Source organism: Caloenas nicobarica, chromosome Z (genome assembly GCF_036013445.1).
Source record: "Caloenas nicobarica isolate bCalNic1 chromosome Z, bCalNic1.hap1, whole genome shotgun sequence".
Lineage (NCBI taxonomy): Eukaryota > Metazoa > Chordata > Aves > Columbiformes > Columbidae > Caloenas > Caloenas nicobarica.
In genome coordinates this window covers 85698857-85715717 of record NC_088284.1, presented here as the reverse complement: position 1 = coordinate 85715717, position 16861 = coordinate 85698857, and the positions used below count along the sequence as shown (strand labels likewise).

Sequence of the window (16861 nt, the reverse complement as noted above, 5' to 3'; positions counted from 1 at the left end):
AAGTACATAACAGTTCAATTTACTTATGTGGGATCTGAACTAAACCCAGTAAGAAAAACAAAACAAAACCCCACAAAACTTTATTGTAAGTTTCTTAATTTTGATTAAAAAAACCCCAAACAAACAAACAAACCACCCCCAACCAACCAACCAACGAAACAAAAAACCCCCAAAACAAACAAATAAACTCCAAACTTGTTTTGAATAGCTTTGGTTAGTAGCATCATTTTTTTTTCATTTGAATTTTCAAAATTTCTTATTTCTTTGTTTTTAGTCAGCATTCTGATATCATATGATAGTTTTCATTTCAAGTTATTTTGTGTTTAAGTTTTTCATTTTTCATTTCAACAATACTGAACAAAGTAACATTTTTAGCTATGATTAAATGAAATCTACAGTTTGGAATAACATTTCCAACATAATATGTTGTTTATTATTTTAAATTTCTCCAGACGAAAGAAAATTGACATTTTAACTCAAAACAAGGTGAATGTTTTCATTTTGTTTTCTCTTACTTTGATATTTTAAACCAAAATGTAAACATTTCACACAGAAATATTTATTTCATTAAAAAAAAAAAAAGTCATTTCCTCTGACATTGTAGATTTGATCACATTACTTTATCTGGAGTAAAAAAGAGTTTTCCAAAACTGTATTTTCATTTTTAAAAAAGTCCAAAATGCAGATTGGTTTTGATTTGTTGTCTTTGTCTGTGTTATATAATTCACAATATTACATGTGATTCCCAGTAAGAAAGATAACTGAGCCCTACATTCGATAGAATATATAGTTTTGTTTCTGACACTGCTCTATTAATTTCATCCCCAGTGCTGGAAACGTGTTCCCATCTTGTGTATATTGATTGCTCACAAAGCGGAAAGGATCTTTTAGCTGATTATTTTTTTTTTTTAATAAGAGATGAAAAAGAAAATTACTCCAATCAATTTTCTGGTATGATAAAGATAGCAAAGAAATTATCCTTGTGTAATACAATTATTATAAGTAAATATGATGCCTAAGTTTCTATACTAAGGCAGATGCTTGAGGCAGAAATATGTGACATATCACAGGGATTTACCATGGGTTTTTTTCCACAAAAAAATGTGGTTCCTGCCCGAAAATTGGAGTAGACTTTTTAATAACACTAGTGTTGGCGCAATTATGTGCTGAATGGTATTCAGAAAAATAACAAACTTTGGGACATTTATGAAAGGTGGGGGAAAAAAAAAAATAAATGCTTGATCCTCAGGCAGTGGCTTCAGCTATATCCTGCCATGGCAAAATGCTAATCTTGACATCTCATTTATACACATTTTAAGGTGTCTTAATGCAACTGTAGAATTAAAGGTGGGATTTGCTCTTCATGAACACTCCGAGTCCAAACCACAGCAAGTTGGTTACGACTGAAGAAACAGGGTCAGGTTTGAAGTGGGAGAAACTGATCCCAGTGGGCTCAAGGGCTTCTGCAAAAGATCAGCTGTTCTCTCTGAAGTAATGAAATCTCAGTGCATAGTGTTAGTCTTCTCTATAACTCTGCTACATGCCATACCCTTTAATAATAAAACGGCACCTCATAAGCACTTATTCTTTTGAATCATCACTCAAGGACACTATTTAAATGACTAAGAGCAGTACAGAATCTATACAAATATGATCACGAATGCCTGAAAATAGGGCTGAACCATTCATAAATGGTTTTTGCCTTAACGAATTGTTCCGAAAAACAAAACCTCACTTTTTACTGCTGTTCTATATTTAACAATCTACTTCATTTGTGTCCGCGCTCTCAAGGGCAACCATACATAATATTTATTTGTTAAACTTCCTGGTATTTGTAATTTTCAGGCTCCTTATTTTCATTCTTTAAGCAATCCATGGACAACCAATCAACTGAATTACCTTGATTGCTTCCTAAGAAGGAAAAATCCCATATCCCACACTTTAGTCAGATGACACTCATATCTATTGATGGATAACATAGATTTACCTAAAGTTGTAGAAATCTTTGAATAAATAACAAATTTATGGTTTTAAAGTCTGATGTCCTTACTGGGCCATTCCTGAAAGTGGAATCATGATGAAAATTAAGATGGCTGTGTTTTATCTCAGTATACTTATATAGGAGGTGTGCAGGCTACCAGAGCAGAGGCTCAAGGTTACTGATACAAGTGCAGGATGGCCACTAATTCAAGTGGATGTGAGAGCATCCTCAGCATGTTGCCAATTGCTAATCCACACCATTATCTAATTATCCAAAAATATCCTAGATGATTTAACAGATGTTAGACCTGACTGCCAAAGAAACAGCAATGAACATGGTATGTGATGCAGAGATAGTCACCATCTGTAAGATTTAATGGTAAAATTAGCCTCATTGAAGGCAGCAGGTCTTTGCCACTCATTGCAGTAGGGTTTGAATGGCCACCATCAGCGATCTTGTAGTTCTCGTGAACGTGTACTGCCTTTTGGTGTGTCCCACTGTTGCCCACTGGCAGTGTGTATGCAGTGAAATGCTCTGGTGGAGGTGGGATGAGACACTTCAAGATCTGCTAGCTTTTTGTTCTAAAATTACGTGAAAGAATTAAACCAGATCCAAAGTGATTAATAGAAAATCATTCAAAGAAATATAAAACAACCCTGATGTTTGTATTGCTTTGCTAAGCTCTTTGGTACAAGGCATCTTCTGCTGCATTAAAATACAAAAGTCTAGAGATTGCTTAATAGTCTTCCTGTTCACCCCACTCGACTGCTGGATCATCATCCATTCGTAGAATAAGATAGGAGAGAAGCTGAAAGAGATTCTGCCACAACAGTAAAGAGACAAAAAAGGAGAGGTCGCTTACATCGATCTCACAGCGGTCTCCAGCATAGTTCACATCACACAGGCAGTGGAACTTGTTGAGTAGGTTCTGGCAGAGGCCCCCGTTCAGACACGGGTCGGAGCTGCACTCATCAATGTCCTTTTCGCACCTAGAAGAAAGATTGCAAATAGTGAGCATCCGAAATCACAAATCAAATGCACTGAACAGGCACATTTTTAATTCAGAAGCTTTTGGGGGAGGGAAGAGGGGGTTGTTCTATTAGAACTCTGTGGCATCTTTCCACACGTGTTTATGATTTCATTAACTGCCTGATTAGCCACACGCAAATCCTGAACTTCCTGTATTATTTTGAAACATGGATAGTTAAGCCAGAAATTTCATCTCCATAAAACATTTCGTGGTTAATGGTGCTTAGCAATGCGAAATGAAAGTTTGTGTGTGATTCTAGAGCTAGATCTGGCGCAAGCGCTGCCAACAGCTTGCTTATCTCTTTTCGGTGCTCCAGGGAGCTGAGGGCACGTTTTCCTTTTCAGTAGTCTGGATGTAAGTCAAATAAATGTGTGTTTTTCCCAGCTGAGTGCCCCGGGAATGCTCACCTGCTTTTCTTTTCTCAATTTGAAATGCCAATAGATGCCCATCAGAATCTCCTATCCAGCCTCTCTGAGGAAATGGGCTCCAAGAATGGTAAGAATGGTGCAGAACAGGGCTTTGTGAGCTTAAAAATGAACTCTAAAGTACTTTTAAGTTAATTCTAATGATAAAGGAAATTTGAGTTCTTAAAATTTCTCAAACAACCAATTGAATACTAATGAGGAATGTGTGAGATTGTCTGAAAACTAGTTATGATTTGGTGATTTTCTGCTCCAACAATGTTCCCTTTTAATTCCCTGCTCCTTTTTTTTTTTTTTTTCCAAACAATGCTAACAGTTAATCTTAAGTTTTCTAGATAAAAAAAGCAGGTTTATTCTTGAAGAAAAATGTGAGAAACTCCCTCCAAATTATAAGGAACTGCTGTGTTCAATCATACTCATAACCATGCAATAAAGTTTAAGTGTTACACTGGAGAAGAACAGTTCTTTATACTAAACCCTTTTAGCTAATTTTATTAATCTCTTGAAACGTTTCAACAGTTTCCTTCAATGGTAAATTATATTCATATACTTCAAAAAGCTAAATTAAAGTATCCAAGGTACAAAAATTCTACAGCTATGAACTTACCCATGCAAATAAAAAAATACACCCTCCCCTGCCTTCCGGCTCAAATCTTCCAGGGAATTAGGCACCTATATCCTACTGAACTTCAGGAATACTTAAAAATCTATCTTCCTTAGGTAATTTTGAAAATCCCAGCCTGAACTGAATGAAACATTTGTTTTCAAGAGACTATATCTCCTTTTATGAAGAGTAATATTTCCACATTTCCGTTCCACCTATTATTAAGTTCATTGGGCTTTTTTTGTGATCCCGAGTCAACAGATTGACATAGAAATATACTATTTTCTCTATACTGTGAATCAATGGCTTTCTGAGGGATGAAATATTGTCTCAAAGGAAAATACCTGCCTTCTCAATCTAATCTATATACAAAAATACAAAGCGTTTTAGTTTACATTTTCTGATTCACTGATACATTTGAATTTGTTCTGAAAAAAGAAGGGGTAAAATTTTCTCACTTGATACACTAAGATCTGCATGCACGGAAGTACTATTGCTTCATGGCTTGGCAGCCTGGAGGAAAAGAGGACAAATAGTCAATTTGAGACATTGGAGAAGAATGCCTTGCTGTAATAGTCAGTTAAAGTGCAGTATGCTTGGTACAAGGCTGCCGTTCGATACGAGAATCCTGGGAACCATAAAATAGAGATTATTGCCAGCCAGTGGGATGGATATAAGGAGGACTCGTTCCCAAAGCTGTAGTTAGCAAGTTGCCTGGCAGGGGAAGGAAGAAGGGAAAAGTAAAAAAGTACTTCTACATTGAAGTCCTGAGAAATGTAAACACCAAAGAAGTGTCTTAAGGAAATGCTTTTACTTTTTTATGTTTTATTTTATTTGCCTTTTTCACTGTTTTTGTTTTTCAGACTGTGAGGTGGGACACAGACCTTCTGGCTGAGTTAAACAGTACAATGCGGATGTGTCTGCCACCTACACTGTATGTTGAGTGGGTGGAAGTTTTCATTTCATCTGTCTTTTATAGCTTACTGTGCTGTTTCCCCAAAAGTTTTTGAGAGAAAGAAAAGCTTTTGTTGAAAACTTCTTTGTGCTTGCAAAGCCAACATAGCTTGGTCCTGTTGAACTTCTGGTTATTTTTCTCTGATGTAATGCTGATTTCACTAAGACCAGGTATGGTATTTTCTTTCTTACTAGCCAAAAAGGTGCCCTTACCTGTTGAGACTGTATCTTGACTGGGACAACATCTTCCTACATTTCTACAGCACTTAATGCCCTGAGGCTGTCAGACCACCCTGCTTCACAGCTATTTATAGAACATTATGAAATGGTAAGTGTGAATTGCGACAATATGCTACAAGATACATATTTCACTATGAGGAGGGTGCCTTTATTTCAGATTAAACTATAACATGGAAAAAGTATTTCTTAACTTCTTTTTAAAATAATAATTCTGTTTTCATACTTCAGCATTCAGTGAGAAAATAACACACTGCAACAACAGCAGGTATTTAATCTCATACCGTCCCTGTGAAAGAATAAATTGTATATTCACAACACATATTTGTGAAAATGAAACAGCTTTGCATATTCGTGTGTCAGTGTATGGTAGCTGAGTTTTATATATGAGCAGGATAAGTGTGTTTATGTGCCCCCACCTGTGGAAAGATAACATTCTAGCTTGTCGTATACAAAATCGGCACAGAAGCCAAAAACCAGGCACATAGAAGCAAGTGTACAACGCTGTCTAAGAAATATCTTCCACTGGAGTTAATGGTACTATACTGGATTGAATCTTGCTGCATTAATGTGTGATTTTTTTTGTCTAAGTAGAACTGCTATACCTTCACACCCTCAAAGCCACTCAAGCAAGGAACCGCTGAATTAAACAACTACTTTGTTTGTATTTCTGCAGGACAGTAAAACGCCTGTGGCTGTTACCCTCTGGGCCCTTCTGGAACAGCTTTTGGAAGAATTGCTGCACAAAGATCTGCTGGGCAAAGCATCTCACCGTTCTCCAGCAAATCCTGGCAGGCACACACAGGTCAGCTCGCCACCGAGATTGGTGCAGTTGCCATAGTTGAAACACGTGAGATTTCTCTCTCCATTCCCACAAACGGTGTATGGCAACCTTCTGTATCTAGGTAAGTAAGAAGACAATGGCAGTTATTTGCACTTTTCTTGTTTCTGGATGTCTCATGCTCTCTCAGCTTTTCATTTGATTCTAGTCCACTGCTTTTAGGGAAAATATTTAGATCTACCTTGCAAATTTGTTATTTGAATGCAGAATCTAGTGCTGATAGTCTCCAAACAGAGGCAGTAGTGCTAGTTGCGGTGTCTTTGTTATCTATATCTATAGTGCTTCTGCTGGCTGATAGTATTCAGTACACATGGGAAAGGCATTACATTTTACCTGTAAATGAACACAGTTTCAGGGGCTACACACGCTTAGTGCCTCCTTGGATTCCTCTTTGGAAAGGAAACCCCACATTTGTGTCCATTTACTCTCTCGGTGCCTGGGGTGCTCGTGGTCAGCAGCAGGCAGCGACCGCACTGGGGGAGCAATGCTGTCGCTTGCTGGGGTGTCATCCAAAGCAAAGACAGCAGAAACTGAGGCTTAAGGCTCACAAAACATATTTTGCTTAGCTTTTTAAAATTTGCTGAATTTAGCTTTCTCTTGCTAAGTATTTATTGGCAACTTTAGCCATCAATTTCTTAGCAAATGAAAAAAAGAAGGGGCACAATGCTCTACCTACATTACTGATATGGATCTATGTCATACCTGGACAGCTTAGTAAAAGAGTTCAAAAGAGAGTCTTAGCATACAAGATGATCATATTAGACCAATACGAGGCATCTTTAAATCTCAGGATGTACTCACTACTCAAAAAAAAGTCAGCAAAAATTGAGAATTGTGTAATTATAGCCTAAAAGACTGTGGTTAGGCAGCATGAAGATGATTGTTTGTGTCTTTTGGGCTGCTGCAGACTGGGCTTGTTGGGCTACTCTGGAGGAAGGAGAAGTATTTTGCCTTGTTTGAGAGCAATAGACGTGCTCAGAAGGGAGAAGTTTATGGTGTGCAGAGAAGGGCAATTAATGGAGAGTGAGGCCAGGGAAGAGCCTGCAGCCTTTACAGAATGTCTGAGAAGAATAGGAAATGGGCATGTGAGGAGTCTCAGAAGTGATGGGAAGAGTGGGCCGTCTGGTATCTACAGCCACTGGGACTGCAGGGCTGAGAGAGTAAGCTTGGAGGAAAAGACCCACATAGCAAAGATGCTGTGGGTGGAGAGAAAAACTTTTCAAGTCCTTCTATTGTTATTTTCTCTTACCCACCAATTCTGAATTTCTCTGCATATAGCTCTAGAGCTCTATTTCTCTAATAAAGTATAGTTTTAGAGACTCAAAACCATTATAATATTTTTTCCAAAAAAGAAATAAATAAAAATAAATAAATATATATAAAAATACAAATTTCAGATATCTCTGAAATCTAGTGGACTTGTAATCCTGTCATCAGAGAGCTCACAGGACCCAGGCTGGCAGCAGAGCTGTGCCTTGTTCCCTGTCTCCTTGCCTCATCAGCCTCTTCCTGAGCTGCCAGCTCTCCACTGCCTTGGTCCACATCTAATTAGTCCGTACAGCTTTCTGTACTGCAGACTCTTTATACATTAATTCTGTGCCTATGATTAATATATAGATGCATAACATCTGTGTTTAAGAGGGAGACACCAGTGCAGTAATAAGCCTTCAGAAGAAACCTGACAAAATCATGCAGATCTGTCTTATTTATAGTACCTGCAGAATTTTCCAGTGAAGTTACCAGCACACAGGCAAGAATATCCATTAATCTCATCAATGCAAGTGGCCCCATTTGCACACTGGTGGCCACGGCAGTTGTCTATGTCCTCTTCACAATTTACCCCTGTATAACCAGGTTCACAGCTGCACTCATAAGAGGCGATCCCATCGGTGCAGTTTCCATGAATACAGGGATTTGAAGCGCATTCGTCAATGTTCACTTCACAATGAGTGCCAGTCCATCCTTTTAGACACATGCAGTGGTAGGAAGTATAGAAGTCTTCACATATCCCCTCATGCATGCAGGGAGCAGAGCTGCAGACATCTACCTGCAAACAGCCAGTACGAACAGGGTTTGCGGATATTTTGAGAAATTGCTCTTCTTGAGGTTTTTTAGTAGGGATGTCAGCATTTTCGAAGTAAGAGAGATAAATGCCACTGATTTCTATGGTGCTCATACATCCTCGCAGGCCATCCAGACTGTCAAAAGCCTTGTCAGCCACATAGATGTCTGTCTCTTCTCTTAAAAAGTTGAGGCTTCCTGCAGCAGTTGTGCTAGTGGCGGTGTCTTTCTTGTTATCTATATCAATGTGCCATCTAGAGAACTGGGACAGGGGCTCTACCATAGAGACCATCACTTGATGCCATTTCCCATCACTCACAGGCAGCAAACTGGCAAGGGTCAGCTTATAAAAGCTGTTGCCGCTTTGCAATTGAAAGAGTAATTTGGAACTGTGAATACTGATGGTAACGAACTCTGGCTCCTTCTCCGCATACAGCAGTATCACGTTAGTGTCCCTAGTTCGAAAGCCAAATACGATACTGGTGAGGTCTCTGCTGATTTTTCCGTTGCTTCTGTAAAATATCGCACTGCTTCGGCCACTAAACACTGCATTAGCAAGACCTGTGCAAAGATAGTAATTGAGAAACCAGACCAACTTTAAACCAATACATGTGGAACAACATCTCTTCAGTGCCCCATGCTCCCTGTCATGTAAATCCTTTTGGGTTTGCTGAAAAACAATCAAATTCCACCCACGTTTCAGTTATCCTTGCCTGCCCCTTATGGCCGTAGAGATTACAGGGCAGCGCCAGCACCAGCTATATTGGCATCAGAAGTTTGCTGATATGCATCATCTCAAGTTAGCGTTCTAAAGGTACAATCCATATTAGTGTTGTATCTCTCTTCCCTCTTTAGACAAAAAAGAAGGACATCATAATTGTAACACCTGAGGCTGAGAGGGTATTTCAAAAGAAGATATCTGTTTGTCATTTTATGTTTATTCCCTAAGGAGGGGCAGCTAGTTCTTACCCATGACAGATCTGCATGGGGTGAACCTTTGTTCTCAGTTCCTCTTCTCCCAGGTAAAGCACTAGAGAGGTTTTTAAAAGTATTTGATTGGATCCCAATTTACTCTTACAGATGCAAAAAGGACGAACTTAATTGAAGTCAGTTGGCAAAAAGCCCCTTCAAAGTCAGTGTGAGAGGACTCATTCCTGCCATGTTTAAAGCCACCTTCTCCCACCGTGTGCACACTCCCCAGCCCTGCCGAGGGCTCGGAGCCTGGGCTGGCGGCACCGGCAGGGCAGCAGAGCACCCGCTTTGCACTGCCGGGAGAGAAAATTGATGGGCAACATTATGGCAGTTTTAGGGACGTCTTCACAAAAACATTTGACATCTTTCATGAGCATGGTTTCTACTAAAATGCACAGAATCGCTGGGCTGTAAGTTTGCACGTTCTGAGATTTATGAGGATTACAGGCAGGGAGGAGAGATGGGAAGGAATGTCTTCTGTTTGCACTTCAGACAAATTTAGCTTTGCAAGATCCTAGCACTGAGGTAAGTTGGGTTCCTGAGCTATCTTTGGGCTCAGTGAATCTCCGTGAAAAGAACTCCTGGGAGTCCCAGTAGGTAATTGTTGACCATATATCCTGACTCTAAGGCAGCAGAGGTGTAACTACATTTCCTGGTGCACAAGGAAAAGCTTCCTCAGAGGAAACCATACTAAAAATGAAAGTCAGAGCTTTTCAAAATTATTTCTGATTTTTTAAATGTCTCATAAAGCTGAGTTTCTTAAGCTCAAAAGCTAAAATACTCCTGCAGAACTCTTTTTAAGTCCTGAGCACAGCAAGCCTTCTGGATGTGCTTTACTCTCAGCTGTGACACTGGGCATGCAGTTTTGCTGTTACTTGATGTTCCCCACATTAGCTTCCTGTATTGGCTTTTTCTCCTTTTTTTTTTGAGTTCGTGTTTTCCTAAAGGGCTTGCTAAATGTAGCTATCTAGGTGAAAGTATAGCCACAGCCCCTGGAAAACAGCTCTTTTTCTGCCTTAGTTTGAGTTTAGCAAAAGGAAACAGTTCAGATACTTTTCACTTCTCTGTCTGCGTGTGTTCGTATTCTACTGTAATATGCAATAATAAATGTCACGAATGTGTTTTGATGTTATCATTAAAGACGTCTGTTAGAGAGGGTGCAATGGTTTTGATTTCACTTATAAATTTTAACAAGTGCTACAGTGCCGATTCTAACAATCTCAAGCAAAATAGCATCATATTGGTCTGTCAGCAAATTGTCTACGATGGAAATCTTTTGTTGACCAACCTTCTCATTCCTAAGAGTCAGCCATTCTAACAGCTTCCATCAGACTGTGTGTGTATTTATCCTTCTTCACAGCATCATTAGAGTTTTCTTTGATAACAAAAAGAAAAAATATTGCTTCAAAATCCTTACTTGCTTTTTAAATTCCACTCCAGGGTGGGAAGGAGAAGGAAAGTGGAGGAGGAAAGAGATACACGAGGTGGCTAATGTTCTTAAGACAGCTAATTGTAATCAATGTTCAAACTAATAGACTGCTTGTCATGCAGGTGCTTCTTATGAAGATACTAGTTGAATAACTGTATTGCTTGCTGGTGTTAAAGTAACCTTCTTCAAAGATACTTAACATTTAAGAAAATCAAATGATGCAATGTATGTCATGTAGCTTGTCTTTTCAAGAGGATGGAGAACATCCTAAGATTAATCCAATATGGGATATCCTCTTATCTCTGCAGTGGAAGTATGAGAGGTACACTCACACTCTGGCAGTGTACTGATCTATTGTACAACCTTGACAAGTTGTGTTGAATAAGTCAAAAGGAAAGGTCCTGTAAACATCGGTGTCTGTGTCAGAGGGTCTGGCTGAAAATTTCTAGGTTTGGTAGAGCAGACTCTTCCCATTAATATTATTCACAATTGTCACAACTGTTATCATAATAAAGATATAACATTTGAATGAACTTGAAAGGCAGCGAATAATGAGTTTTAAAGGAAATTCTGATGAAAATTTCTAATGTTTCTAATCTCCAAAGATTATAGGAATAACTGAAGTGTACCTACATTCAAATCCTTGGTGCACCAGCTGGCATCGTGCTTCATGAGGACAGGGCCCAAGCTCACACCACCTCACTTCCTCGCATGCCTTCCCCGCTGTGTTAGGGGGGCACGTGCAAGTGAAGTCATCCCAGATTGAATAGCACACACCACCGTTGTGGCAAGGGTTGGACTATGATGAAAGAGAAGAGACAGCCTAGGCATGAATAAAAGCTGGTGGACTCCCAGCCCTAAGGATGTGGTACTGTTTGGCAGAAAGGAGAATTGTGTTTATTTCTGATGGAAATTGATAAAGACCAGCACTATGACAGCACAGAGCACATGTTCAATAATTTGTAAAAAACAGTATTTCAACCTTAAAACATTTTCATTCTCCAATATGCAAATACATTTTGCTGCTGATACTCATAATGTGTAGCATAACTCAACAAAAATCTGCTGTTCCTAGTATTTTCACAATATTCCTAGGATGTCATTGTCATCAAATGATGTGTGGGAATGTATGAAAACTTAAAAGAAATTTCCCATTATAGACGTGTTAAAATGCACTGAAAAATGTTATTCTTACCTTGCAGAGATTGTCACCAGTGCATCCTTGGGTGACATTAATCAGAGTCCGGTTGACAGGAGAATTCAGTGCATTGGTGATGGGGAAGAATTCCAGTGGCTGGTTATCCACTCTTACATCTTGGATGCAGCCTTTGAAATACCTGCCATTTCTATCAGTTTCTTTGTTATCTGGTAGGCCTCCAATGTAAAGAATATCCTTACTTTGGATGGATAGTGCCGGAGGAGAAATAAAGCCTAGGTATTGAGAGGACTGGAACAATTCCATCTTATTTGGTTCTGTTTTTAATGTTATTAAGTAAAAGTTTCCATCATTCATGGAGTGTTTGCCTAATAACTTCATGGAATTTAGAGCTAACAGTGTGAGTTTCCCACCTTCCAAGTAGACTCTCACGTACAGTTGAGTACTGTTTCTCAAAGCCAGTAACAAGCCAGAAGACTTGCGTGTTCGGACAAACATTGATATGTTCAAATGTTCATTCTGAGAGGCATCAAGAGAAAAAGCAGCATAGCCTGAGGAGTCTGCAGATCCAAAGCGGCCTGGAATGTACTCTTGAAGTTGTAGATAGGGAAAAGATTTTTTTTAAAAAAATAAAGAGAGACAGAGAAAGAAAAGAAGGGAGAAAAATAAAATAGTTAGGGCTAAATGAGAAGAGAGAGAATGCAATGATCAAATAGCTGCTTCTGGTAATATTTACGTATGGTAGTAAGATGTGCTGGTATTTATGGATGAATAAAGACTTGGTCCAGCTGTAAATAGCTTCTGTTTCAAAATTCCCGTTGGCTTTCATGGCTGTAGCATTAAGGCTCAGTACAGGACCAGATGTTATATTATTGGACATATTTTCCCCCTTTATCATGCTCTGTGTAATGCTGTGTTCTCAAATGGTTAAACAAGGACAGATTTATACAGTTTCCTGGATTGGTCCTCAGAAAGATCATTTTGAAAAGAATCGGGATGCTTTGATCCTCTGCTTACCACAGAAGCTAATGTAATTCTGGAACTTCATGATTTTTTTTTTTTTTTTTTGCATTGATTCATAGAATTAGCTGAAAGCTGCTCAGCAAATCCTTCTTGTGTAAAACCTCCAAACAGGGCACCCATTTGGTGCTGCATGGCCTCCCCAGTCCTTGGACTGACTTTCTGTGGCTGAGGCTCAACACGTGCTCATACACATCAGCTTGTATCCAGTTGTGAATCCTGTTTAGTCCTGAATGCCTGTAATGCTGTGGTGGTGCGGGGGAAAAATGATCCAGGATTGGGTAAGCCTTTCTCTTTTTTTTTTTTTGTGCTTATCAATTAAAATGATTAAACTGAAACCATCTGTCTCTCTCTCTAACTCTTTATTTTCAGTAATGATTTTCAGGCTTGTAAGGATACAAAATATGTACCCCAAACCGTATTTTATTCTGATGAGTCATCTCATTAAAGTACAACAAAGTGTTTCTATTTTTACACTTTAAGTTTCGTGATCTTGTCCTCAATATTACAGACTTCCTGCCTAAACACTTTCAAGAGGTATTTTTAATATATCAAATTCACAGAAAGAATAAAACACGCTTTTTTTTTTTTTAAAAAAAAGGCTCACATAGCTAAAGAGTCAGTCCTCTTTTGTGCAGTAAAACTCCTAGAGTGAGACCTTATAGGCCAAGTTTCTGCCTGCAGCGCTACTTTTTTTAATGACTACATTAAAAAACCCAATGAAAATAGGGGACTGACTGTGAAGCCCCAACAGACCTTTAACAACCACACTGTACTTCTATGTGGCATGGTAATATTATTCAGCAACAGGAATAAATCCCCTGTTTGTTCCTAAATGGACAATTTAATAAGTAAATTAGATTTGAAATATTTTAATTCGATGAATAAGATTACCTATATAGCTACATCTACTTGTTAAAACTCTGTTATGTAGAAATAAATATTTGTTGAAGTGAGTGTTTTGAGGCATGAAATCTCTTTCAGTTATAGCTTCTGTGTAAGGTGGCACTGGAGACTCTCATTTTTTCGTGCAGGTAAAAAGAAAATTTCTGCTGGAATTAGGATTACACATTTGTGGTGTTAGAAGGAAGCATTAATCTTCAAAAAGGTATTTCATGTTTACAATTACTTTATTACGTTTCTCTCTATTTAAAAATATATATATATAACATCAATCTGATCTTCTGTTTGATGAGATGGCTAGTATCACCTTGGTCAGTATTAAACTCTTGGGTCACAACATCTGGATGTTGATCAAAATGAGTCAACATCTGTTTGTTATTTTGTATATGTAGAGAAAATATTGCCTCTTGTCAATTAAATACTTGGCAGCAACTTTTCTTCAAAAAGACACTAGCATTTCTTATGTTATCCTTTACCACAAGTCTCCCCCAGTCTGCCTTTAAGAGACCTGTCACAGTCTTTTATATATGGCATATATCTAGAACCTATGTATCAAAATGGCATGGTGCCATGATTTGCAAGGAATATTGTGGTCATCAGGAAAAAAAAAAATAATGCATACTTTCTAATCATTCTCAACAGTTCTAATGCCAGTGTAAGCCTCTCCTGGCCCTGACTGGTTTTAATTTTGCTTCATATAAGGAGGGAAACGTATTTACCAGATGTTGTCCTATACTCCAAAGTTGCTTTCCAAATCTTTGGATAAATTACAGCTAGACTTCAAAGAAGTCTGTTACAATTACCTCTCAGACTTTGTCATTTTGCAATAAAACCAAAAACTATTGAAAAGTATTGATAACAAGTATATAATACAAAAAGAAATTGTATTTCAACATTTTGAAATGTATTTCATGCTACAGCTTTCTGCAGCAATGCATTCAATAAACCCCTGAGGCAGTGATTCAGCTGATGTAAATCAATGTAGCTTCACTGGCAGCAGCGCAGCCACGCCAGTTTACACCAGTTTAGGATCTGTCCATGCCAATCTGACCATGGCTCTGCTGTTGCACTTCATTTTTTCCAGTCCACTTGGCAAATATATATATACATAAATGTATGTATGTATATGTGTATGTATGTATGCATGTACATGTTTCTTCCTCCCTACACATTGCTGTGATTGCCCATGTGTGGATGGTTAGGAAGGGGGCAGAGAGGGAAGCAGGGGCAAGGGCGCTGCATGGAAGACTCAGCTCTGTACAATTTTCTTAAACAAAACTGCCTGTTTGAAATCACTAAAACTTTTGCTGAGGAAGGGTCAGAGAGTCCACCCCAAAATGTTGCTGGGGTGCTGCATTTACAGCTCCAGGGGTTTTCATACACCAGATGGAGCACAGCTGGGAGCTGGGCAGGGACCTGTGTTGTCCTTCCCTTTGCTTCAGCTGGTGCTTGCAAAGATCATTTGTAGCAGGGAAAGTGCTACAGGCATCTGCAGCTTCTGTATTCCTGCTCGTCACTGCCAAAGAGGCTGTTTGCTGAGATGTGCTCTTTTGTTCACTGCGACACGGACACCTTCCCCTCTGGTCACTGAGGAGCTCTGGTGACGACTCCTCTCCTTGGTTAGTGGTTGTCCAGAGCTGGACCAGCCGGGAGCTGAATGGGCCCCGTTTGCAGCCTCTGCAGCCCTGCCTTCTCCTTGGGCTAATCAGATTAAGTTAATAGTATAATCTTGTTCATTTTTTAAAATTAGAATCTGTCCTTTTTTAACTTGTAGTACTTTTGCTTGCCTTTCATTGCCTTAAATAAGTTTCTTTATAAAAGCCCAGAGAGCTTGAGGATAAAATTTTCAAGGAATGCTTTGAAAGTAAGACTTAAACTCCAAGTGACTTGGTTGCTTTCTAAATTTGATTCAGGGTGCATAACCTCCAGTGAACTAGAGTTTTCCAGAGTTTATGGTGTGCTAAGAGCACCGAGAAGATTTTAAAATTGAATGAGTGGAATCCACCAGTTTAGCCTGACTTCTGTTGTCAGGCTGAAAAGCAGCCTTCCTGGGGAAGTAACTAAAAAATAATGAAGGCGTGCTACTACTGACCTCTTGCACTTTGTTGCCAGCTGGCATTAAGCCTCAGAGTTCCTAAGGGTCAGGCCGTTTCGTCACGGGGTAAACAGGATGGTTTATGATCATATTTTCAGCAACCACTTAAAACACGAATGCCAACAGCGTTCCCTTACCTGTCGCGCAGCCTGGCCCGGTGTACGGCCGGTAGCAATCGCAGTGGTAGCTCAGCCACAGGTTGATGCAGCGTCCCCTGTTCTGACAAGGGTGGGTTTCACACCAGTCCTTTTTAGTGCATCCTGTCCTGACATTTAGGGATGACTCAGGTGACGTGTTCTCTGGAGTAATAACATTCAAGTCTATCTCAATGTCCTGAAGACAGCCTACAAATGAAGGTGCAGAACGCATATTATAGATATTAAGAAGAGAGCTGCCGCTAATGTTCCCCACTGGTAAGCCACCCAAAAATGTGCTCTGAAATGCAAGCGTCACGTGATCGTTATCTATCACAGTGGATGTTTTATTGAGACATGATTCTACACAAGAGCTGTCAAGCAAATTAAGAGTAACAGCTCTTGCCATGGTTACCTCCACTGAATGCCATTCTCCATCACTGACATTATGGGGAATACGCAAAAGAGCCTGTGGCTGGTTATTGACTTGCACGGATAAGTGTAAGTAGCCATTCAGTAACTCCAGCTTCGCAAATGTGTTTTTCTCCCCTCGGTAAAACAGAAAAGCTGTAGGTTGCACAGTCTGGAACCTCAGGTTTATATTGTAGAAAAATTCCTTTTTAGGGGTGATGGGTTTCTTCAACAAAAGGAAACTGTTTCCTTGAAAAGAAAATGTGGTTACGATTTCACAGTGTATTCCAGTATACCCAGGTGAACATATGCAGCTGAATCCGTGCTGGCCATTTTTTAAATGTGGGATACATATTCCATTGTTTTGACATTGTTGATCAGTGCAGCCATGGAGGACTTCTGTACAGTTCCAGCCACCGTAATAAATCCCTTCTTTGTCTGCAGATGGGCAATGGCAAGTGTAATTCCCAGGAAAATTCTCACAGATTCCACCATTTTGGCAAGGGTTCGTGTAACATTCGTTGATGTCTTCATCACAGTGAGTACCTGAAAAATAAACAAAGAATTAGACATTCTGGGTTGGATAACTGGAGCCCAAAATGACATTTTTA

The 16861-nt window shown here is 39.2% G+C and overlaps 1 protein-coding gene across 1 annotated transcript in view; it reads right to left on the bottom strand.

Moving 5' to 3' along the window:
• CRB1 (crumbs cell polarity complex component 1) overlaps positions 1 to 16861 on the bottom strand; it is a 105494-nt gene that overhangs the window by 20842 nt on the left and 67791 nt on the right. The window contains exons 6-11 of the mRNA XM_065656066.1: positions 15843 to 16796; positions 11727 to 12277; positions 11165 to 11330; positions 7785 to 8691; positions 6001 to 6129; positions 2844 to 2970 (exon numbers count right to left, since the gene is read on the bottom strand). Of these exons, the coding sequence (XP_065512138.1) occupies positions 2844 to 2970; positions 6001 to 6129; positions 7785 to 8691; positions 11165 to 11330; positions 11727 to 12277; positions 15843 to 16796 (2834 nt within the window). The remainder of the gene's footprint in view (positions 1 to 2843; positions 2971 to 6000; positions 6130 to 7784; positions 8692 to 11164; positions 11331 to 11726; positions 12278 to 15842; positions 16797 to 16861) is intronic.